The 24791-nt window shown below is 42.5% G+C and overlaps 1 protein-coding gene across 1 annotated transcript in view; it reads left to right on the top strand.

Moving 5' to 3' along the window:
* The window catches only part of WDPCP (WD repeat containing planar cell polarity effector), a 159003-nt gene that overhangs the window by 124973 nt on the left and 9239 nt on the right, over positions 1-24791 (top strand). Inside the window, exons 15-16 of the mRNA XM_075147603.1 lie at positions 15340-15475; positions 24310-24410. Of these exons, the coding sequence (XP_075003704.1) occupies positions 15340-15475; positions 24310-24410 (237 nt within the window). The remainder of the gene's footprint in view (positions 1-15339; positions 15476-24309; positions 24411-24791) is intronic.

Here is a 24791-nt window from a genome sequence, read left to right as displayed (position 1 = left end):
GGTGAAGTCCAGTTTCTAAGCTCACTTATTTTCTATAATTTGAAGGAATTTTTACAACATAGGGTAAAAACACACCCCTGGGAAATCAGCTGTAATACTCTAGTTCGTATCTGCCATTAGGTGTCAGTGTGACAACAACCATGATACACAAAGGCTATTCCGGGGCGTGCAGGGATGCCATCCCATTCTAAACTTCTCATTTTCTACTCAGGGAAAATACAATATGCAACTGAGAGGAAGGAGAAGGTTAAAGAAAGCAAGAAACATTTTATTTTAGGTTTTTCCATCACCTGATTGAAGTTATTTACTAACAGATAAGTCTGTTTGCATTTCATTCAGTGTGTCTCAGGTTCCTGGTGCTGCAGTTGTCAAAGAAGTGTAATATTTACCAAACCAGCACAAGAGCTTCTGCACACACTGATCTGACACCCTATTTGGGGGCAAAAGAAACAGTCAATAGTATTAGTAATTTGCAGTCTGCAGGAGGTAAACTGCTTTGCCCATATGCAAATGTTAAATTGCTCATGTAAGTTGATGCCTGCTGATGTTGATGCTTATAGATGGTTCCTGCAGAAGTTGGTTAAAATACTGTGATAGAAAGACAACTAAAAGTTCCACTCATTCAGAAGAAAAGAATATAAAAACTTAAAAACTAGTTTTAAAGCAACTTATTGTGTCTGAAATACTACCTTATTTTGGTGTATAGGTGGTATGCATGATGAAGAAATAGTAAAAACATGACATATATTAAGGAGTTTGCAATTGTTTTTAAAAAAAGTTCCAGGCACTTCCCAAAATGAGATGGCAAAGGTAGCAAACAGTTTTTGGTTACATGGGAGTTTCAAAAGTTAGTAGGGTTTTAAAATAAAAATCAGTTTTGGGAAAAAGTATTTTCAGAAGAAAATTAATTTAAAAAATATTCTCCAGTTGCCTCTAGTATTGAGAATACCTCAAGTACTTGTAGGATAGCATTTTTTTGCCTTCTGTTTGGAACTGGAAATGTTTCCACCATTAACTTTAATCAGATTTAGATCAGGACAACATAATGGCTAAATCAGCTTGGCCTTCACCAGGATCAGGAAATCTGTTGTGCAAGAAGATCATTTGGATTCATCTTTGCCTTCCTCTTTTCTCCTTTGAAATGGAAGAGATTATGAGCATCGCTTGAATTTGGTGGGGGGTTTTTTTATATTGATAGATTAAATCTTGAGTAGCACCAAACTGCTGTAATAAGCATATAAGTATGCTGGCTTTTCTTTTAGCCACTTCCAGTTTTCTAGTAACTGCATGACACAGGAGTGGTTAGTTCTGAGCATGCACTGCACAGCCCAGAGTAATCCTAGCCAAGGCAAGGATCCTCAGGTACCATCTCTGCTACAATTCCCCAAGTTGGATAGCTGCAGTTCTCTTCACGAGACCAAAGACTACCAAAATTTGGTAGCCTTGCGCCCCTTCAAGTTGAGGGTGGGGAAAGAAAAATCTCATGTGCCAATTTGACCTTGTCTTGATAATAGATAATTATAGGCATTAGGAATAGAAAAGATGCCTGATTAAATGGCTCCAGCCACCTGCTAATACAAGATTGTGAAGTAATCCTTGACCATTTTCATATTAAGAGTTGCCACGATGATGTTCTTCCACTCCTTATGCTACTCAGCTTGCCTAAAAAGCTGTCTCCTATACTTCAGTTTACTTGCATCCTAACTCTCTTCTGCTTTGTACTATTTTAAATAGCAGTGATTGAACCTTTCTTTATATTGGTACCGGTGGGGGCTTGAAAGTTCCTGCTATCCTACACATCTATTTTGACTTCAGAAATATGAATTGAAGAGCACCTTATTTTTACATGTGGTTTCAGACCACGTTCTTCTTTTTGATTGTGGTACAAAGGGAGCAGATGAAAACACCGGCTGGGCTAGCAGTTTGAGAAACCCCCAGCACTGGCTGTTGTAGCTGGCCATACCCCCTGCTCCATCAGGGCCCCAGGGTAGGTATAAGTAGCGGCTCCGGGGCCAGGCACAACCTGCTCACATGGCACTCTCAGCCAGAGTTAGTTTAGGTGAGTCCAAAGGTAACTTTGCTGATTTTGAAGCAAAATCATTAGTAAAATAGACCTGAAAGCAGCAGAGAGCTATAAGGCTGCTTTAAACTGAGCACTGTTCTTGTAGAGATCTTTACAGATCAGAAAGGATCATGGTGACAGTTTCCCTCTGACTGATCCCTTCTCCCTGCAATGGGCTGAGTTCCCACCTGCAGCCTAAACCAGTCCAAAAATGTCCCACAAAACATGAAGTGCAAGGAAGAGTTTCCACCCAAAGTCAGAGAAGAGGCAGAGAGAGCAGGGTCAGGCTGTAAGGAAGGGCTACAAGGACACAGTAATAACCAGGCAGATAGTAAACATAGAATCAGAATCAGAGAATCAGAGAATCAGAGAATGGTTTGGGTTGGAAGGGACCTTAAAGATCATCTAGTTCCAACCCCGCTGCCATGGGCAGGGACACCTTCCACTAGACCAGGTTGCTCAAAGCCCCATCCAACCTGGCCTTGAACACTTCCAGGGAAGGGGCATCCACAACTTCTCCGGGTAACCTCTTCCAGAGCCTCACCACCCTCAGAGTGAAGAATTTCTTCCTTATATATATAGCTAATCTAAATCTACCCTTTTTCAGTTTAAAGTCAATACCTATCTGTACATGCCCTTGTAAAAAGTCCCTCTCCAGCTTTCTTGTAGGCCCTCTTCAGGTACTGGAAGGCTGCTATAAGGTCTCCCCAGAGCCTTCTCTTCTCCAAGTGATGCACATCTGTGTGAGAAGGACTGGTAGTGGCATGTATGGAAAGAAAAATATCGCTGCGGCAATGCAGGAATGTGGAAAGATGCTTTGCAAGGGCCAGCTTTCCCTGTTGAACATTAATTGCTTTCCATGGATACAAAATGCACTTTAAGTGATGAAAGGAGTGGCTGACAAGAAATGCTGTATTCAACAGATATCTGAGAATGCAGTCTAGGTTAATTACCTTCTCTTAAAATAAAAATAATGTTTTTTTTCCGAAAAGGTGAGCATCTGTCTGAGACAGAATCTTATCTCCAAATTCCTGTTGTCTACTTCAATGAGAAGAGGAGCAAGAAAGGGAATGAAATGGGGTGGTGAGACCGACTCCAGCAGGAGCCATGGTGATTTTTTTTTCCCTGGCATCAGGCATCAGCGTTTTGCATTGCTTCCCATGGACTTCCCTCCTGGTTACCTTCAGAAGCACAAGCAACGCCAGGAGCTGGCCACAGCTCCCTCCGGGGCTCTGAGCTTCCCAAGCGGCATCCGCAGCCGCTGCTCCTGCTGACGGAGTTTATTTAAATAGGCAGGGAGAAAGTATTTGTGTTTGCAGAAGGCAGTGCATAGTGTAAACTACCTCTATGAGGTTTTTAAAAAAAAAACCACTCTGGTATTCATGCCAGTCTGTAATTGAGGGATACCAGTCAGATGAAGATCTTCCCAGGGAGTGGAAGGAACAGCCTGGGAATGAAAACCCCACTGTTTCTACAAGGTTGCATTTCGCCTTCAAAAGGTGTACGAAGTGTAGCGTGTCCCCTTTCCAAAACTTTACGTTTTCCCTCTAAATTAGTCTCTTCTAATGGTAAGGGGTAGGAAGGAAAGTGTCAACCCATCAGTTGGGGTTTTCAGATGCCAATACGGTCACATCGGCTTTTAAGGCCTTTGGGCACCTGAACCACAGAATGTGCTGGTGGTTATCAGCAAGTCTGTGCAGCAAAGCGCTGGAGCAGGTGAGTGACGGGCCATAAGTGCCTATCAGGGAGGACCTGCCCTTATATCTGCTTCAGTGGCTTTATTAACCACACCTTTCTTGTAAATTGTAAAGTGTCAGTCAGAGTGCTCTGGAGATGGTTAAAACAAGACGTGCTCTAATACCCCAACTTCTTTTATGTCCTAGTGCCTTGAGGTGCATTTAGAAAATGCGTCCAAGTTTTATCTCATATTGTAGGATTTAGCCAAGAGACATTGAACAGAGCACCGTATAAGTGTCATTAAGAGAGCTTAGCAACGGGATGTCAGTATGCATAGTGTGTGTGTATATTTATGTGCATGTGTGTGCAAACACACAACTTGCATATATACACATCACAATAAAGTTGTATAATTTGTAGATTTAAAATAACATGTTGGTACCTACTGTGTAGCATGTTTTCTATACATTGCACCAGTGGTGCTGATTTTCTATGCAGATACACGCACACTCACAGACCTCATAAAAACTTGGCCCTTATTTTATGAAAACTTACCCAAGAAATTCCCAACTTAGTATCCTAATTCTTAAAGCGCAGAAGATATTACAGAAAGTCAGTATTTTTAAAGGGACTGAAAAAAACATATAAGCATTTTCAATTTTGGTACATGGAAAGCTAGCTGTTGCTAAACTCTGCAGGTATTAAGCTCGTTGATATCGGACTAAGTTTAGTCTATACAACCTTCCAGCATGAGTAACTTTTTTTTTCCGTGAAACCCACTGACTATGAGCACATTAGTCTGGCAGAGGCCAGAAAGCAATACTGTTTTGTAATTTGGGCTTTATTTACAGATAGTATTCCCATTTTTCCATTATTTGGATTAGGCAACTAACTGGTCCCAAGTTTTTCTTCATTAAAAGAAAAAGAAAAAAACCTCCTTTTAATAAGTGTATGCTTCACACTTTCAAACTTCAATAGCATAGAATTTTTCACTTGATCAGAAAGCTGATTTAATTTGCTGCTAGGTTAAATGTTAAAGATTTCAGTCTTATGACCATGAATTCTCAAATTAAATTCAGTGCATTGCTTAAATTTCTAGCTGCAGTGCATTTAGCCTAATTGCTTTGGTAAGTTGGATGCTTAGTAACCACTACTCTTCTGAATTTTCGTCTTTAAAGGCGAGCAATGAAATAAGCCTGAGGGGCACAGGTGGGCTAGCCTGCTCTTTGGGATTCACCTGTGGGGTCTTTGGATATCTCTTCCAGTCTGACCGCATCCTCAGACCATGTCTGATGAGGCTGTTCTGCTGACAAGGGAGAGCATTTAAACACCTGTAGGTTTTAGCTATTTAAGCCCAAATCAGTTTTGAAGCAACAAGAAAGGCTGAGCAAAATGGTTCAGATTTCAGTCAGTTGTCAACTAAATGTGTGCACTGGGCCTTTAAGTATTTGGCCAGACACATCTTGATTGCTTAGCTTTTGTTTTCGCCCTGGGAAAGTCAGCTGGATAATACCCTGTAGCCAAAGTCTATTCTGTGATGCTATAAGTGGGCTGGGCTTGGGGGTGAGAGGAAGAATTAACAAAAAACAGAGTTATATTTGTGTATTTCCCGATTTTTGTGAGCCAAGCTATTTGCAGTCATTTTCAGGTTCCTTGCAATGTTAAATATAAAAATCATAGGGACTTAAAATGATCCCACTGATGCAATCTTTAAGGTGGGCTCTTCTCCTTGGGGACGAGTCGCAATGCAAACACGGGGGTGACGGAAGCAATAGAGCAAACTTCCACCAACTGCACCCGGCAGGGGCAAGCCCCGAGTGTCTAGTTTTTTCCTCTTTGTTTATAGCATTTTTAAGGCTTTGAGTTCTCACGCAACATATATGTCATTAAATGGCTGAGGCCTCTTTGCACACGTTGTTGTGATGGCCTGTGGCAACCTGAATTAATTGTTTCAGTAGTTGATGGTGGTTACTAGCCGTAATTATTATAATTTGCATTTATAAAAACATCTTTCATCTATGGATCTCAAAATGCTTTTGCGCACATTTAATTAAGCTTCACAACATCCTGTGAGGTAAGTGTCAAGAGTGTTGTTATATCCATTTTTACACAGGTTTCTCCAAGAAAACAAGGTCAGTCTCTAACATGACTGGTATTTGGTTCACATCACACTTGCACAGGACGGAGCAACTAGCACAGCTGCAGGAATTAGGGGTGCTGATCTAGGTCACTTTGCATCTCCCACATAGCTCTTGCTGCTGCCACGCTGTGTGGACATATGCACTAAGCCACCACAAACACAGTCAGAGCAACCTCAGCCCAGATTTCCAGTCTGAGATGGCCCTTTCTTTCCCAGGAGCACTCCAACAGCAGAAAAACCTTGGGAAGAAAAACAGATAAGCAGCCTAGATATTGCACAAGATGTCATAACCCATCCTGGAAAGATCTGTTCTTTCTGTAATTTTCTACCTTAACATTTAAGCCTCTCTTTTTAAACTGCACACAGCAAGACATTTCTACTACAGACATTTCTACTACTTGGCCGAAGCCAAGAAACTAGCTGCAAGCAATGTAAAGGTACCCTTCATCAGTCACTCACTTGTTCCAGAAGAGACTACACGCACTTCATCTCCAGCCCCTACCAGCCTTAGACCCAATCTTATGGGCAATTAACACTTCTGAGATCTACTAAATCCTAGATTACCACTTGACTGTGGTATTTAAAAGTGAGAATCAACTCAAGCAAAATAGACTTGGAACTTGAGGGGACAACAGGAGGAGACAGTTTTCAAAAGCTCATTTCTTTTTCAAACATATGACTATGTTGTTTAAATTCAACCTGGCTCTCTGTAAGCTCTGTTGATCACCATATTAGCCCTGAGGAAGATAGGTCTAAGTAAGTGCTTGCAAATTGAGTAAGAAGTCCTGGGCCATACCTTCACGAGTTCTTTAACATCCTCGTCAATTTATAAGGGCTTGTTTACATGTGGCAATGACCAGATTAGCTATTTTGAAAGAACTCTGCCTGTGGATGCACTTATTCCAAAATAAAAGCCACTTTGCTTTTCTAAATTAAGTGGACTTACAGGTAGAGAATGATTATTCTGAATAACATGAGAAAGAAAGTAATTTCATTCTTAAATAAACCATTCAGCAGGAATATTCTGAAACGAGCTGTCTGGCTAATTTCTTGTGTTGATGCTTTTTAAGGCACTGACATAGTCACAGAGTCGTCAACAACCAGTTTTGCTTTCAGTGCATCCTTTTCCCAGAGAGGGTGTGCCAATGCGAGGCGAGAGTCAGGTTGTCTTGTCAAAGGTCTTGCACAGTTCTCTGCCTTTACCTGACATCGTTTCTGCTTAACCTAACAGCGTGAAATCATTTCTAAAAACATTCCTGCTTTTTCTAACACCAAAAAGCACTGCTGGAGCACAAATGGAAGAGACTTCAATGTGTCGTATTCTACTTGTAGAAGATACCAGTAGCAGCAGAGGCTTTGTCCTGGCTTCTTTGGAGGAGCATCCCAGTGAAGCCCAGGGAAAGTTGGTCCTGCTCCCCAACTTAAGCATGTCTGGAGCATCCTTCAGGGATGGTATTGCTCATCCCTGATTCTTTTCAGTTCCCCAGAGTCAATGTACAGAATTTATTCTGGTCCATGTTTCTCTTGTGGGAGAAAGAACGCCTGGCAGCCAGAGAAGATCTGGCACAAGAACCTGTGTCATTTAATTTTACCTGATGCTGTCTGCTTCACTTTCAGCAGAAATGGAGGACAGTCATTGGGCTAAGTCTGCATTTTTACTGAAGCTTTCTTTTGCTTTTCCTCTCCTCCAAACTTGTTCATGTCTACTGCTGCACAGAAAAGAAAAATGCGGTAGCAACCTGGGGCTTGGGAGAATACAGTGTCATGGGAATCACAACATCAGGCCCATGGAGGGGTTTTTTCTTGCGGCTACCAGAAAACCTTCAATAACTTCAAATCAGTACTTTTGGGGTCTGTTTCTTTTTTTGGAAGGGGGGAGGTAAAAATTCTGCTGCTGTTATCTCATATTGCAGAAATTGAGACTTGATGGGTACTATATTATCCTATTTGGACCTCAGTCACTCCCAAAGATTCAAGATGAACTCTGCCTGCCCAGGCACCAGAGTCAGTGCCTCAGGGAATTTCTTCATATCTAAGGGATATGCAGGATGTGTACTCGCATGCCCCTGCTGCCTCTCAACTCCAGCTGTACATGCAGTTTTGCTTTAGGAACCTGTACCTCCAGTATTGCAATATCTTTTTCAGTCTCTGTCATCAAGGGTTTAAATACAGTTCAGATCAGTGTTAGTGGCCCAGCTCCAAACGAGGAGAATTGCTGCAATTCGTTATCTTGACAAATTAACTGGTCTGAGGCAATTCCTTTTTGAGAGAGATACAATTAGCTAACTCTTGAACTCTAGCCTTGCTCCAGCGCTATGGCGTAGTTATGCACCTGCTCAAAAAGTGTTGATACTACGACTAAGACTTTCCCACCTGTAAATGTAATTCCTGCACTAAGAGCCTTAGTGTTACGCGGCCGTGCCTTGCTGTCCTCGTGCCGCTATCGTACCCCTCATCAGATCAGACCTCCAGTAAAGGACTCTGACCACAGCTGATTAAAAAAAAGGCTGTCTGAAGACCAAGGTGGTCTTGTTGTATAGCCTCTAGGGGATGGTCAGTGCTGGAAATGCAGAGTCCTTGTCACAAAACCACCAGAAGGGCCTGTTATATCGGAGAAACACATCACCAGTTGTCCCATCCTCTGTTTTGAGTACAGCTTCCTGGTCCAGTGAAAAAAGGTGGCTATCCTACCCCCGATCCACTGTGTAGAAAACAGTAGCCCATGCAGACCCGAAACAGAGATTTTCTTTGGAAAAGGAAGCATCCTTCTAATGATGTTTTCTCCCTGGGATTTAGGCAGGAGTTTCAAGTTGCAATCTCTCAGTCCTTATATACCTGGTGAAAACTGGGTTGCTATCAGGTACAGTACCCACCTCCTGACATGGACAGGAGCTGATGCTCCAGGGAAGGCAGAGTGACCTCCAGCCTTGCCCTGGTTTCCCTCACCTCCTGGCCTAGAGGAGCAGCTCCCTTCTGCCTCTTTCTACCAAGCAATGAAAATACATCCACAGGTACACATTGTTCTTCCAACCCCATGTGGGCAGATGCACTTTTCATCCATTTCCCTGTGGAAAACAACTCTTTCTGCTCTTCAGCCGTAGCTCACCTGTGGGCATCGTCTTCCCTTGCACAAGAGCTCCCAGGTGCTAAAAGGCATCCCTTAACCATTCATCCGAACTATTCCCTTTTGGAAACTCTGTTTGGGATAAAGCTGTCCTGCAGAAGGCTTGTGTTTGCCTAGAGCCTCTTTGTATGGTGGCTGGGAGTTTCCTTGAGCTCCTCTTTGAACTCCAAGCCTTCAGCATCCAAAACATTTAACCCTCAATTTCTTTTCTGCTTTATCAGTTTGGCCAGCTTCCAGCTGGCAGCATTTATTTGCAGGCTTCCATTCTTCATCTTGTGTTTGCAGATGTATTTCTCTTTCAATTAACCCCCTGAAATGGTTTTCTTCTCCCCTGAGCCTACCTGCCTCTGGTCTGGCTGGCACATCTCCCTGCTCTGGATGCCTGGAGGGCGGAAGCCGGGAGCAGAGACGCTCGGTCCTTGGGCTGGAAGTGCCAAGCAGAGGGTGTGCCCCGCACACGGGCGTCACGAAGAGCAGCTGAAGGAACATGCAAGTTCGGCAGCGCCTGCTTTGCCCGTTGTGGGTTCGGGCTTGCCTCTGTGGAGTCTCTAGAGCATCACTTAAGAATAATCAGGTCTTCCCTGAATGCTTTCGCTGAGATGCTCTGGAGCACACACCCACATTTCCACTGCTGCAGTCTTGACCCCAAATGATGGGAATGTCTCTGCTCACCAGCAGCTTTTGCCCAGCTTTCCTTTAGAACAGGTATTTCTAGATAGTCACTTAAAATGAAAAAAAAAAAAAGACCTGGTCTAAAGTACCACTTACCAAACAAAGAAAATGCCTAGTCACCAGGAATGTCCTCCCTCCTGTGCCTGCTGTAATTACTGAGCAATAACAGCCTTAGGTTGCTCATCTTGCGTCTTGGCACTCCGGCTTGTTAACATGCATCGGCAGCCGAGAGGAGAGCCGCTTGCCCGCTGCCAAGATTACGAAGCAAACTTCACATGGTTCGGGAAACCCGATAAAATCTAGAGGTGCAAGATCTCTATTGCTGGGACACTAGTCAAGCCTTTGAAGTGAAAGGGCCTGGAATTGGTTATTCAGTCTCTTTCAGCTGCCGATCCATCACAGCTTGGTACTACCACATCTGGATCACCCTGTAAGACACACCTTTTTTTTTAAATTAAATAATATTGGCACTGCTAGGGTAGTTCCTAAGGAACCTGATTACTTAGGCTCCAGGGAGATATAAAATGAACTATTCAGCCTATATAGTGGTTAGCTTAATTTTGTGTATGATTCTAGCAGAGCAAATGAGTAGTAGAGATTGAAATCTCAGCCAGAGCTAGTAAAGACTTGGCATTTCCATTTGCAGGAAGTTTTAAAGCCAGGTTTCACTGCAAGCTGCAGAAGACTGCTAAGTGCAATATAACTGTCTACGCTGCAAAAAAAAAAAAGAGGAGTTATTTATGAATGTTAACTACTTCTTTAGTTTTATCACATAACTTTTATTTTCATTCTTAAATTTCCTGGCACACCCACTGAAACAGTTTTGCTGCTGCTAATACGCCTAATATCCAACTAGTGAAATAATGACATGTTATGCTACCATTAAGGATTGCTTCTGCTTAGTAGTGATTGAAGTGCCTTATCTTCTCAGGTATCAAATTGTTAAATTACAACATAAATGGGAGATATTCTGATTTAATGTACCTTTTCCAGCTCTCTCAGCAGTAACAGCTGTTCTCAATGAGTTTTAAAAGTACTATAAAAACAATATTTCAACAATTTATATTTGTCAAATGAAAACATGTCAGCACTGGGAATTAACAAAACAGCAGAAAAATAATCTAAAAATAAGACGCCGTGGAAGACTAGACCAAAAGAAGCAGAGAAGTTTAGAGTCATATTTTTCCACACATACAAACAAAGCTGTGTGGTTTCCCTGCAGGAATTTGTTGAAACTAAACAATTTTATTAGAATCTGTTTATTTAGAAAGACGTTTTCAGGAAAACAATTGTAGCCAGAAAAAAGAGCTGACCACACTCAAGTCAGCAATGAAAGTTCCCACTAGTTTTGATACCAAAAGAATTTTACCCAGTGGCTTTAGAAATACCTCCCTGTAGTTTGAGAAAACCTGGGGTAGAGTTAAGGTGGAGCAACTTGATAATGCGTGAGATCATGCTCAATCTCACACCTCCTGCAGCAGGCTTTATTTTGCCTTATTTATTTATTTGCCTTAAAAAAAAACACCTCACAAAAGCATGAGCGCTTGATTGCAACAGGTAAAAATAAAAAATTAAAATTTAAAAAAGTTAATGCATAATAAAAGGAGATATGAAGTTATCTCATGGAAATAGCTATTCAGGTAAAAAAAAGAATTTGTTTAAATGCCTAAAAAAAAAAGTGTGATTGTTTGGATTATTACTAAATATACTGTTTTACAGCACTTTACAGCTTTGCTTAAGCATTTGCATTTCTTCAGACCCTTGATTTGTTTCTTTCAAAAAAACTCTACTGTTTGCTTCTTTTTTTTAAAAGAAGAGCAGTATGTCTGAAGTCTGTGTGGTTCACTGGGAGTTCATTGGGATATATTTGCAACTCCTGAAGCAAAAACCTGATATTTTATCTTTAGGAGTTACATTTTTTGAACTTATTGAATTTTTCAAAGATCAGCATGAAGAGTTCTGATTAAATGCTTGCTTCAGCGTTTTAAAGGCTGCTTGTGTCCCTGTTGCCTAAGGAGGTCGTATATTACGATTGCTCCGTAAACATCAGATTGTACAGAATTGGCTGTGCATACCATGCCGGGCACACAAAGAAGAAGTCAAATGGCTTATCTCTCGCTTATCAACTAGTTTATTTTTCATCCCAAAAAAGGCTGTATTTTTACAAGAGCACCTGCTAGTTTGTAAATAATTTAATGGCTTCTGTTAAGTAGAGCTATCAATTTTGCAAACAATATTCAAAGCAGATTTTCATTTTACCATGGGATTGCACATTTTTGCATTTTTATCCCTGAAAGTCCAATGGAGGATACTGGAGAATGGAAACAGCTTCTGATTTGCAGACACAGATCCAAAAGAGAATAGATACGGTTAAATAATGACACATACATGAGCAGGGAAGGCATGAGATCTTGTCATCTGCGTACGGTGTTCAGAGAACATCCTGATCATTAAAACGTAGGAAAACTGTTAGTGGACTTGTAAAGAAACGTATTTGGCTATTTCAGACAGGTGCTAGCTGTAGCAATAGCAGCTATCAGCAAATTTTGGAAATGCAGAATGTGCATTGTGCATTTATGTGTGTACAACATTATCCTAATATTGATCATGACAAATGGGATTTTGTAGATAAAGTTTTTTAGCACAATATAATTCATATTATTGCATCTGATAAATGACTTCAATGATGAAACAACGTTAGCCGCAATACCAACTCTCAAGTTTTTAAAATTCAAATTCAGATTCAAATCCCAGATCCTAACGTGATAAGCAAATACTAGGTTAGAATTAAAAACAGCAAGGGTTTATTGTGCAATAAACCAAAGGAAGATCCTAGATTACCTGAATACGAAATCTTAGGTGCAACTTGTGATACCTCCAATGCTAGCACAAAGTCAAGTCTTTATTAAGCATCAAACCCTAGCCAGAGCCCTCATCTAGATGTGAGGACCACCACCCTCTCCCAGCTCTATGGCGTTGTTGCCAAAATTCTTCCCTTTTTAATTAAATGTGGGATATGTGCCTCTGGTTTGGGAAGGGCTATGTTGTTTAAACAGTGTTCCTTGCGCATTTGTTTTTCCTGCTGTAGCACTTCTCACAGGGAATACAGTCCAATATCCCACAACAAAAATGTTTATTTCTTTACTCTAGAGCTCCTATCTGATGGTTTTGTGGCTTTGAACCACTCCTGGCATCTGATTCTATCTAATGTTCTACTGCAACACTGCAGCTGTATACCCAGACTAGAATAGGTTCAATCCTCCTAACTTGAGGTCAGTTTCAGATATTTAATTTAGATATGAAAGTGCAAAGAAATCCATTTGCACTCCTGTGCGTAAGAACCCCTCTCATCCCCCAATTTTGGCTACAAGTGTGCTTGCATATGACAGACTGCTCTGTTTTCCATGAGGTTCCTATGGATCCAGTAGCATTATTTAACAAGGTATAGCTGTGCTGCATCCACAGCGCAAAATATCAAAGTCAGTGGCCATGGTTATAGTTGCTCATAGCGTTCATATATTAGAAATATGCCACGTGAAGGCTGGATATATCCAAATTGTAGCCCGCTCCATGTGACAAAACTGCTAGGTCCCACCCAGAACACGTGCGTGAGTTCACTAAAGTGATTGATGTGAGAGGGCTGTGATTATTCAGATCTGGTTCTCAGCAGGTACGAGAAAATGCAAATTGATAGTATGGTGGAAAGAGATCAAGACAAAGCTGACCCAAACCTGTTTTGTTTCCTTTCTCAATACACAGTCCTCTCTTAGCATCTCTCAGGATTTTACGTTCTGAAATGCCACTGCTCCTTGGAGCTAGGTCAGCCTCAGGAGTGATGTCTAAGGAGAAGCCATGGACATCGTATATTGGTGAAAGTTCGTAACTTTAAGGGAGTAACTTATGTAGGCCTTAGACGTTACTAAGTAGGTGGAAAAAGAAAAAAAGAGAAAAAAAAGATGAATTACACCAGCTTGACTCACACTGTACGTCTTACCTTTGACATTCAGAAAACTGGAAGGTTTAACATTTCCCTCCTTAAAAGCTAAGGCCAAGTGAAGAGGGAGGCTCTTCAGGACCGAAGACTCGGTTCACAGGTGGAAGCACGGCAGCGAGAGCTGTGTTCCCAAGCAGAGGCTGTCAAAGTTTGTCCCTGCGGTGGATTTTGCCTACACACACATCAACAGGAATCTTGTTTAAGCCCTTTCCCAGAGTTCTTCATGCATATCAAAAGCAGTTTCTCGGGCGCCTTTTTAAGTTCTCTGTATTGCTCCCCTCCTTCTCTTGACTGCTCACTTTGCAACAGGCTCCAAGAAGAGATCTCCAGAGAAACCTACTTTACTTGCCCTTGAGTTGAGTTTCCTAGACATAGAGCATTGCTCGTATACCTTTTTTCTCCCCTCCTTTTTTTCTCTTTGGACTTTTTATTCGAGGTAGAGGAGAAGTTGCACCAGGGCTAGTTTAGCTCCTTTATTTATTGTAATGTGGTGTGCATGCTTGGAGGTGTGTTAACCCTGACCAAGTTGGTTGTTTTCAGCGATTCCCCACATTGCTCCACGTGTGGAAAACGGCAGCACAGGCGGAGAATATCAGTTACCTGAGAAAGGCAAATTCGTTGCCACGCTTCACCCTCTCTCACGCCACAGATGCAAATAATATTTAGGTAGCATGAAGAGTAGAAATAGTCCGCAGCAATCTTACGGCGTTAGCTTTTGAGGACTCAGAGATTCAGAAACGCTTACAAGTAGATTTGCCCTCCTAAGCCAGTGAGCATTCTGGGTCTCCGGCCAAAATGTAAACCAGCAGTATGGCAACGCTCGCAAGAGCATTATATGCTTCGCACTGCCCATGGTGTTGCCATGGGTATCGTGCAGATTAGCTTATACAGGATCTGGGAAGGCAGAGAACAAGGGGAGAAAAACAGGATTAAAAAAGAAAAAATGCAAAAGGGTCTTACGATTTTGAGAAAATCTTTTAAAGTCTTTATCTGTAACAGGATTTTTTTCCTTAATCCAAACTCTGCTAGCCTGGGGTTTGATTACATTTTTTATTTATTTATTTTAAGTCTCACTCGTAGAATATGCAATTCCTCCTCTATATTTTTAAGTGGTTCAGGTATTTTCAATTCCTTTCCCCAAAGGGCTCAGACTGGAACTTGGGAAATGGAGACCCCTCCTTCACCTACTTGAAGACTTCAGGTCTTGATTGTGAATCAAAATATTTTGAAACAAAGCTAAGGAAAGTCTTTATTTTTAAAGGAAGGAGTTACACATACCCTTGTGGGGCAACAGTCCAATTCATAAGACTTTGATCTGTATGGCAACAGTGAAATACTCACACGCAGCAGCCTTTGGCAGCCAGCTAGACCTTCTGTAGTTGACAATTTAGAGAAGGCATTTCCTCCTTGCTAACTAAAGCCAACACACACTTGCTCCCTCCCTTCCAAAAACTCTTGGACGTGTTATTGTTGCTGGTCATTAGCTACTTGGCCTCCTTTTCAAGGGGAAAAGTCGAGGGTGAAAGCTATATATGGTTTTCCATTCAATTTGATGCATTACAAGAGAGGACACCCTTGTCCTTACTGATGTCTAAGGCAAACAGCTGGCAACTTGATTGGTGCTTTTAAATTAAGTAAGCCTGATACCAAATCTTGATTCATCTTAACAGAGCTTCTGGGGCAGTCAGACGAAGAAGAGCCGTCTCGCGAAGCTTTTATTGACCGATCTTCAGAGCATGGAGGAGAGCGTGACCCACCTGCTCCTGGTTCGGCCATCAGACCCCCAGCGCAGAGCTGCTCCCGCAGGTGAGCGGTGCAGGGAAGGGCACACAGACAACTTGTGTGTCTATCAAAGATGTTTCGTAAGGCCAAGGAAAATCCTGTATTTCCATAACAGAAAATGGAAGGGAGGGGGGAACAATTAACTAAAATACTTTTGAAATGTATGTTTGATATTCTGAACTTTCCTGACAACCTCAGTTGTCATCTGCATCATGACTGTAAACACGATAAAACATTAAGACACTAAGTAGGAACTAAGAAAAACTTGGAAGCCAGAAGGACATGGCATGGACACAAAGCAATCTCCAGAAACAGAGACAGTTTGCAAGCATTTAACATGCACTAGCACAACCATTTTCAAATGAAACCATTTGGGCAAATGCAGCCTTCCTTGATGAATGTGCAGAAGAGAGAAATACAGCAACAGAAATGCAGCGAATTAACAGTTACAGGTGGTAAACAGAATTTTTAAAAACCTAACATGATCTTTACAGATTTTTGTAAGCTCATCACTACCCTGTGATCAAAATCCCTGGGATGATCTTTCAAGAGTGCCCTTCTTCCAAAGTTGATTAAAACCTGGAACTTACCTATTACGAGAGAAACAACAGGTCTGACGACTGGGGTTTTTTTCAGTGCTTTTGTTGCTAGTGAACCAGCACACCACCTTGCAACAGATGGGAAATTAGAATGAAACAGCTCTTCTGCAAAGGTTAAAAAAGCATTTATTTCTCTTATTTTTCTTCATGCATCCTTGATCGAAAAGAAACAATGATTTGTTCCCAACGGGTATATAGATGCACTTATTTTTATTTTCTATGCCTACTGTATGTAGGAACATTTTTAGTAAATCTAGTGTGAGTACAACGTTGAACTTCCACATCGACAAATCATCCTAACCATTGGTATATAACTGTGCTGAACACTCTTCATGTGAGCAAGAAACACATTTCTTTCTCCTTCTGGAAATCGGTGTATTACCTAGTTTTCTGTCTTTCTTCACATGAAGAGATTGAGCTTTTGCTCAATCCATTATACCAGCTGCACACCACCAGTGAAATATTTATTTTATACATAGTCTACAACTTCTAGGATACAGAATACTGTCTAAAGCTTTCAGTGATATCTAATGGATTTGGAGATGGGGCCTGCTTTTAAAAATACAGTGCACAATTATTCTGTCTTAATTTTCAAATGGAGATAGCACCATACTGATATGGGCAAATAATACAGTAAGATCATGCTGGAGACTGTATTGACTACAGAGGCCTTTCCAAGTGCTCCAATAAAAGGAGCTCCTTTAACAGAGCACTAGAGCAGAGACTAATCCCAACATGCCTCTGATCCCAAGGTATAAACACGCTATCCTCCCTTTAGCTCACCTTTTCCCTTTCGGAGGTTGCTATGACTCACACGTCTCTGGCAGTCCCACGTCTGCCTTCGTCAGGCGTCTTGGGAGAGAGATTGCAGAGTTCAACTTTACTCCTATTCCCGGGCTCCCTGGCTTGACCACATTCGCCTGTGCCTGCCCAGGTGGGTCACCAAAATTTGCTGAGCCTCACGCGTGGCTCCTCGCAATCGCCAGAGGTGCATAAACGGCTGGGATTTCCCGAGGCTTTTGTTTGCCTCTTGCCAGGTTGGTGAGTATAAAGCAAACTCCCCACCCACACGACCAGCTCCTCCGCCTGCTGACACCCAGTGCTTGCAGCTGACCTCCCCCAGGAGAGCCCGGAGTTTTTGGTTGCCTCTTGCAGAGCTGTGAAAGAAAACTTCTCACGGCTCTCCTGGCTGGCCGCAGCCGCCTGAAGCCTGCCAACATGAATTTGAGTTTTAAAGCCACTCCCTGTGACAATGCCAACTGGCTGGGAAGGTCACCTGCTGAGGCACAGGTGACTCCAACAACCTCTTCTCTGTGCTAAAGAAAAACCACAGACGGTTACAAGCACGTAACTGTGGCTTGTGTTTTGCCTCCAGTTTCAGAGAGTTTGTTTTCTATAATATATCTGCTGCCAAGTCTGCATCAGACTTTTTCATCTGAAGAAATTTGTATAAAGAAAGGAAGGTTTTGACTGTTAGGAACCTACATAAATAGGGATGTTCTCAGTTTGCAGTCATTGCAATGTTTCGTCTCTCTGGCCAAGATTGGAGCATTGGGCTATGATTAATGGTATGAAATTTAACAAGTTGAAATGCCAGATTCTGCAGCTAGGATGGAGTAATGCCGGGCAGAAGTATAAATTGGAAGAGGAGTGGCTGGAGAGCAGCCCTGCAGAAAGGGATCTGGGGGTGCTGGTTGACAGCAGGCTCAATGTGAGTCAGCAGTGTGCCCTGGCAGCCACGAGGACAACCCGCGTCCTGGGGTGCATCAAACACAGCACCACCGGTCAAAAGAGGTGATTATCCCGTGATTATGCTGCGGCCTCACCGTGAGTACTGTGTGCAGTTTGGGGCCCCGAAGAAGGATGTGAAGGTCCTTGAATGCGTCCAGAGGAGGGCAACAAAGCTGGTGAACAGGCTGGAGGGCATGTCCTGTGAGGAGCGGCTAAGGACTCCGGGTTAGTCTAGTTTGGAGAAAAGGAAGCTGAGGGTGACCTCATTGTCCTCTGCAGCTTTCTGAGGAGGGGAAGTGGAGAGGGAGGTGCTGATCTCTTCTCCCTGGTATCCAGTGATCGGACACGTGGGAATGGTTCAAAGCTGCACCAGGGGAGGGTTAGGCTGAACGTTAGGAAGCATTTCTTTACTGAGAGGGTGGTCCAACCCTGGAACAGGCCTCCTAGGGAGGTGGTTGATGCCCCAAGCCTGTCAGTGTTTAAGAGGCATTTGGACAATGCCCTTAACAACATGCTTTAACTTTTGGTCAGGCCTGAATTGGTCAGGCAGTTGGACTAGATGATCCTTGTAGGTTCCTTCCAACTGAAATAGTCTAGTATAGTCTAGTTTAGTCTACCCTAGTCTAGTCTATTCTATACTAGAGATTTGGCTGCCTAATCTGAGACATTGGCTGTTTATAATGGGTAGATGGTTACGCAGCACTTGAGAAAATTTCTTTAAATTGATCCAATGTGTGAACTCAAAATTAAATCTTGTTTTCTGCTGCCTCAGTGAATTCACTCGAAAAATGGCAACACCACCTTACCGAAACGCAGTGAAGTTTATGAAATCGCAGCTGTATAGTGCTTGCAGCTGAGCATCTTAGTAAGTGTACAGCAACATTATTATTCTAACCGATTTCCTACATCACAAATTCATATCTGACATTTCCACTGTCCACCTCTTCCCAGCCTCCAACTACTACCTGCAGTTTCAAAATCAATAATCAGGACACATTCTCCCTCCTGTAAAGGCCCTTCATTGTTCGTTAGCTTGGTCATTTTTTGTTTCATTATTGACTTTCTCCATTTCTCATGCTGTTTAATGGTAGTTTTTAGTGTTTATGTATTCTGCTCACCAGTGAGAAAAATGTACATCCTGAATCATTTCCTATTTACTTCTGAAGTCTTTCCCCTCAAGAAAAACAAAAGAAGAAAATTCCATTTTTGTAATAGATTTACTACTATTCTTCTCCGTTCCCTAACCCCATGCACAATACAGCCTCCTGTCTTGGCCAAGTCACTTCAGCCATGCTTTATATGTATTACTGTAGGCAACTTGTTGATTTACCTCCTCAGCATCATTTAAATCCATGAGATATTGTCTCTGAGGACTTGATTTGTAGTCTGGGGAGCAAGGTTAGTCTATAGCTTTTGTTTGCTTCATTCCCCTGCATGTTGGTGTACCGTGACTTCCTACAGCAAATACCGTCCTTTCTGGTAGTGTGACAAGAGTCAGGTCAGATCTGGACTCCTGAGCGTTGCTCCAAGTTTAACGTGAGGGAACATACTGCTGCTCTCTTTCTGACCTTCCGGATGTTTGCCAGTCGATGGTTCATTTCTGCTGTTATCCATCACAAGTGCCCACTGGGTCACAGACCTGAGCCAAAGCAACCTTGAAGTTGGATCTAACTTCACAGTTGAATCTGCTTTGAGAAGAGGATTGGGCTGGATGACCTCCAGAGCTCCCTTCCAACCTAAAATCAATCTGTTCATTGCAAGTCGAGCCTCAGTGTTCAGTTCATTAGTCTTGCAATAAAAACCCCACAAATCTGTACAAGTAAATTGCAAGTCACACAAAGGCAGTAGCACCGCTCATGTGCCTCTCATGGCCACTCATGGCCTGCATGAATTCAAGCGTATATGACGGTGCTCCCAGGCTCTGCTATCTTCGGGATAGCAGTGGTTCCCCTAATCCCTGTAAGACACCACGATGGGATTTTGCAGTTGTTCAGCAAGAGTACTCGATGGCTGCTCTCTCCTCTTTCCCAGAGTCTTTTGTTGTCTGCCTTGGCTTTACGTCGTTGTACCAGCTAGTCACACCAAACCCATGAAGTCAATTGACCTACATTACTGCATTTCTAACACTACCACCCCTGTCAGAGCCAGATACTGTCCCAAATCTATATCTCACCCAAGTTTCTGGAAGCTCATCTCCAGCACATACCTGGACTTCCTTCTTTCCTGTATTTCAACCTTTGTTTTGGGACAGCTGAGATGTATCTCGTGATTTACACCTAGCCACAAGCCCTGGGCAAGGGCCCTGTGAAGACTAGCAGAAGACGTTTCTGTTTAACTTAATAAACCTTGTTACTGATGCCCTTCAGGGAGTCTAACAGGTGCATATGTGTAACAGAAGCCCAGTTTTCAGGCTGCATGCTTAACAAATCACTTCAATTAACTCTTCACATCATCATCTCCTTTGCTGCTCTGCCTAGCAAGGAAAGCCATAGCCTGAGATGGAGACGGGGACAGAAAAGGCTGGAACCAAAATGATCATTCATAAAATAATCTCAAGGGTTTATTTCTCTGAGAACTTAGTCTAGGCAAAATCTTCTTGCCTAGGTTTCTCTTCTTGCCTTAACAGTCAGAAAGCAGAGAACTTAGTTTGAGACTAAAGTATGATTTACAGACAGAGAAAATCAGCTTAACTCAGCTTAACATTTTATGAAAGTAGCAATAGTGTTGCTGTCAGTGGACAACTGTAGTCAACTTTCTGAACCGCACACACACACACACACAGAGTAAGTAATGAGCAATAAAGATTTCAGGACAATGTTCCAGATTGAGGCATTTTATTTGCTTCGTGGTTTCTTTACCACGAACGGGACAGTTAAATACCACCAATGATGCAGAGTTCAGTGAATAATTTTACAAGACAAAGCTCTCATCTCTGGCTTATGTTTGCCATCGACCATTGCCATTATGTCCCTCCAAGTCTCAGATATGTTATAGCCTAGCAATTCTCGTACTCTCTCTCATTATTCTTGTTATTTATTTATGGAAATGTTTTAATCATCATAACGCTTTTGCTGCCTGTAAAAAAGGAAAATATTTTCAGAAGGTATGGACACTGTTGTTCAGAGGACCAAGGTAATGCACTGATCCTCTCGGCAGCGCATTGAAGGAACTGATTGACTCCCTGTGGGACAGCTTATTCCTGGATGAATCAACTAGTGAGTGCCTGCATCTATGCCAGAGTCCAACCCATAATAGTCAGCACAGAGCTATGGCTGTGCTCACCATTGGCATTCCTCTGCCACTGGTATTGGTAACTGCGGTGTGGGTTTCCTCCCCATCAGTGTGTCATTCTGTTTCCTTACCATCATGCAAGTGGATTTTAATGTCTTGCATTTGTTGGTAGTGTCAGGATGTGTGTGAAGCTGGGTCAGGGTTTTTTTTAGCTTATTATCCATCTACCTTGTCCCCATCCCTTAAACCAGAACTACTCCTATTTTAGTTAGGATATCTCTTATTTTAATACAAGTGATCAGGATAGAAGGCAAAAGTATATATTATCACAGTGATTTTTATCATAAAACTTTCCTGTTGCTTATGTACTTAAAAATACACATATTTCTACTGCTCTACAGGGTTTTTATTTAAGATCAGAAGCATGTTTGTATATTTTGAATCTGTAGCATCACTGATCAAACCTCAGCAAGTGTTAAAAGAAAACTGCATGAGCGTCTTTCGTATCTGTATGGTTATTAAATCAGCATAAAGAGAGAGAGAATTAGAGTTATCCCACTGCATCCCCTTTTGTGTGTCACATTAAAAAAAACCCATTAAACAGATTTCTTATTCTTCCTCCATTTTTTCGTGCAATTAAACAAAATAAGCATTCATCACCCTTATAGCACTTCTGTTTCTTCATCTGCCGTCAATTATCTTTTTCGAAAGTTCTCTTTAACCAGGAAGCAAACCTGGTCTTAAAATAACAGGAATATAGGCTGAGAAATACGGTCTGCCATGGGTCCACCCATAATCCTACAAGCTGCTCTATCTGTCCTAGCAATTTTCAGTTCCAAAGTAACTCTATTAAGAGGCGTGCTGCGGGGATGTGGGGATGTGGTGTAGGAAATTCATCACGGAGGTGGGATCCAGCAGCTCAGCAGTGCTAATCCTGCCCAGTTGCTGCAGCCTCCCTTCTCATTCTTTGCTGTTGCTCAGCCCCGGTGAAGGCAACAGGAGCTTCACGTGCATTGAGAACGCGACAGCGGGCAAATATACATGGCTCTGTGTGAAGTTGCACTCTCAATTTCTACATCTGTAAAACTGAGATAATACGTTACCAGCTTCAAAGGGGTGTTGGGCAAATTAATTAGTCAACGTGCGTACGGCGCCTTGAAAATACAAAATTAACTCTTATTAGCCCGTAAGTACTCGAGATGCATCAAGGTGCGCTCTGTGGCCCGTGATTCCAGACAAAGGTCCTCTTGATTAAATTAGATTGCTAACGTATTACCGCGTTAGCTCACTTGAAGAAAGAAAAGTTTGAAAAAGCAATTTGGCTTCGTCACATGAGCAGTGTGTATACTTAATGGAAATTTTTCCAGCATTCACAAAACAAAGAAAAATCAATAAAATGTCTGCCAACTGTTCCACTGAAAACATTTTATAATCTATAGCGCCGAGAATCCTGAGCCAAGATAAACCAGCGTTGCTGACAGAAAATACTGACAATTATTTTACATTGATTCAGCTTGGCCCAGCCCAGACTGACCTTGTTTATTCATCTCAGTCTCTTAATTCATATTAACTTGGCATCAAAATGGGACATGTGGCATGTGGGCTGAAGACCCATTTCTGTATCTTAGACTCAGATAAATGTAGCACATTGAGTACTTCCAGTGCCTTGAGCTCTTAGGTAGATTTATATGCATTAGACAGAACTGGTTAAGTTCCTTTTATCCCCGCTGGGCTTTTCATGTCTGTTGACTGTAAAACTAGAAGCTTGGTAGAAGTAACATCTTCTTCTAAGCCTTCGGATATACATGAAATCCTCCCAGTACTGGTCAATTTTAAAGACACGTCCAAAGAGGATGGAGGGTTTTAAGCTCTTTTAAAACATAAAAATAGAAGGGTTATGGCAATTTGGCAGCCAAAAAAGCAATTTGCAGGTCTCGGCAGAATCCGAGGATGTGTGTAAGAAAGCTGATCAAGACACTACGGAGGAGATAATGGGGTTGAAGAGCAGAAGAATCCCTCCGTTTTTGCAACCAGCATAATCTGGTCTCCAATGAAGTTTCTTAGTTTCTCTTGCTAAACCAATAAAGCTTAGCGTGATGGGAGAGTTGCATTACTGCAGCTTAAAAATGTCTCAGGAAAGCTGATGAGGAGAGTTGCTTTTAGTTGCTTTACAGAAGCCCAGCTGCTTGCATAGCTATCGCCCAACTGGTAGTGTGAAGACAAAGGCGCAGGGAAAATCTGAGCTTTTTCTTTAATTATTTGCATTCTTGTCAGTAATAAAGGGCTTTTTATGCCTGGAATATATTATTTGTGTTATCAAAGCTGAGTGAGATTTCGCAGTGTGGCAGTTAACAAATTGGGTGCCGCACAAAAGCATTCACATTTTCATTCTCACAACTACACTGCTGTCATATCTGAAAGCAACCCTTGAGTAAAACACTACTTGAGTCAAATATGACTGCGTCCACAGAGGGAAAAGATCCACCCAAATGAGGAGAATTCCCCCAAAGGGGATCCCAGTTGGCCTGGCTTGAGAGATTTATTTTATTTTCTCTGTTTGACTCGTTCTTGCCGAAGGCAGCACTCCCTTGGACTTTGCCGGGCACTTGGCAGTTTGCGGATGGCGGGACGAGCGGTGAGTCGGCAAGCCGAGATAGCACAAGATAACCTCCAAATTTCCAGTTCCACTGCCTTGGGAATGGATTGCCTTCCCACACACCTACATAAACAGAGATTAATGATGAGTGAAGAAACCAAGACTAACAAAACCAAAAAAAAAAGAAAAAAATTCTGTAACACATAGCTGACATTTTCCTCCCTGCAGCTCCTTCATGACTTGGATGTCAGTGATAGGGGTGGTGTGGGGACAGGGTTTAACTGCAAAAATCTGCCTTTTGGGTCTGACATCCTCCTCTCCCAGCATCCGCCCGACCGCCTCCATGCAGGGCTGCTGCAGTGCCAGGCGCCTGCTGTGTGTCTTGCACATCCCCAGCCTCTCCTGCTTAACAAAACCTTAACTGCTCCAAAAAACACCAGCTTTACACCACATCTTTGAATGACAGGATGGTGCTGGAGTGACTGCATGGCCAAATGAGTGATCCTGGTGACGCTCAGTCAACAAACGTACTGGCATCTGATAAAAACGAGCTATAGTTTGTAGCCAGGGAATTACACAGCTTGCTGTGTACTTGAAAAGATAGAAGACAAACAAACCAGCTTTGCTCTGCTATGCAGCGTCTCCCCAACTCTTCAGTCCTTGCTGCCTCCCCTCCTATCACTTCTGTTTTGTTTTCAAAGACCCACCAGCCGCAGACAGGCAGAGGACACCGAGCGTAAGCCTGGAGCAGATGGCCATGCCACCTCCCTGACGGGGAAACCCTTTTCCAGCAGCCAGGAAGGTAAGTGAACGAGTCGCTTTCAAATATGCAGACGGGGATGAAGCTAGAAATAATGGTGATTGCTATCTTGAAAAAGAACCTGGATCTAGGAAGAAAAAATGAGGCAATGGCATTGCAGCATGAGCTTGGTTTGTGTATACCTAGAAGGGAGAGGCATGAAGACCTGGCTACCAGCTCTCGCAACGTAGAATAAATCATCTGATTGTATGAATCTCCTTATCTCGCAGTGCTATTCCTGATTTAACAAAGACAGACAAAGTGTTTATTAGATACGGTCGTTGTTGCTCTGTTACTCAATGTGCAATGGCCAGGCCCTCCAGCAGCAGACCTTCACCCTTTACGTGGCTTGTGAAGCAGCATTTTACACTACTTCTGCAGGGG

Source organism: Calonectris borealis, chromosome 3, assembly GCF_964195595.1.
Source record: "Calonectris borealis chromosome 3, bCalBor7.hap1.2, whole genome shotgun sequence".
NCBI classification, from domain to species: Eukaryota; Metazoa; Chordata; class Aves; order Procellariiformes; family Procellariidae; genus Calonectris; species Calonectris borealis.
The sequence above is the reverse complement of the archived record's forward strand: the minus strand, read 5'-3'. Positions and strand labels throughout refer to the sequence as shown.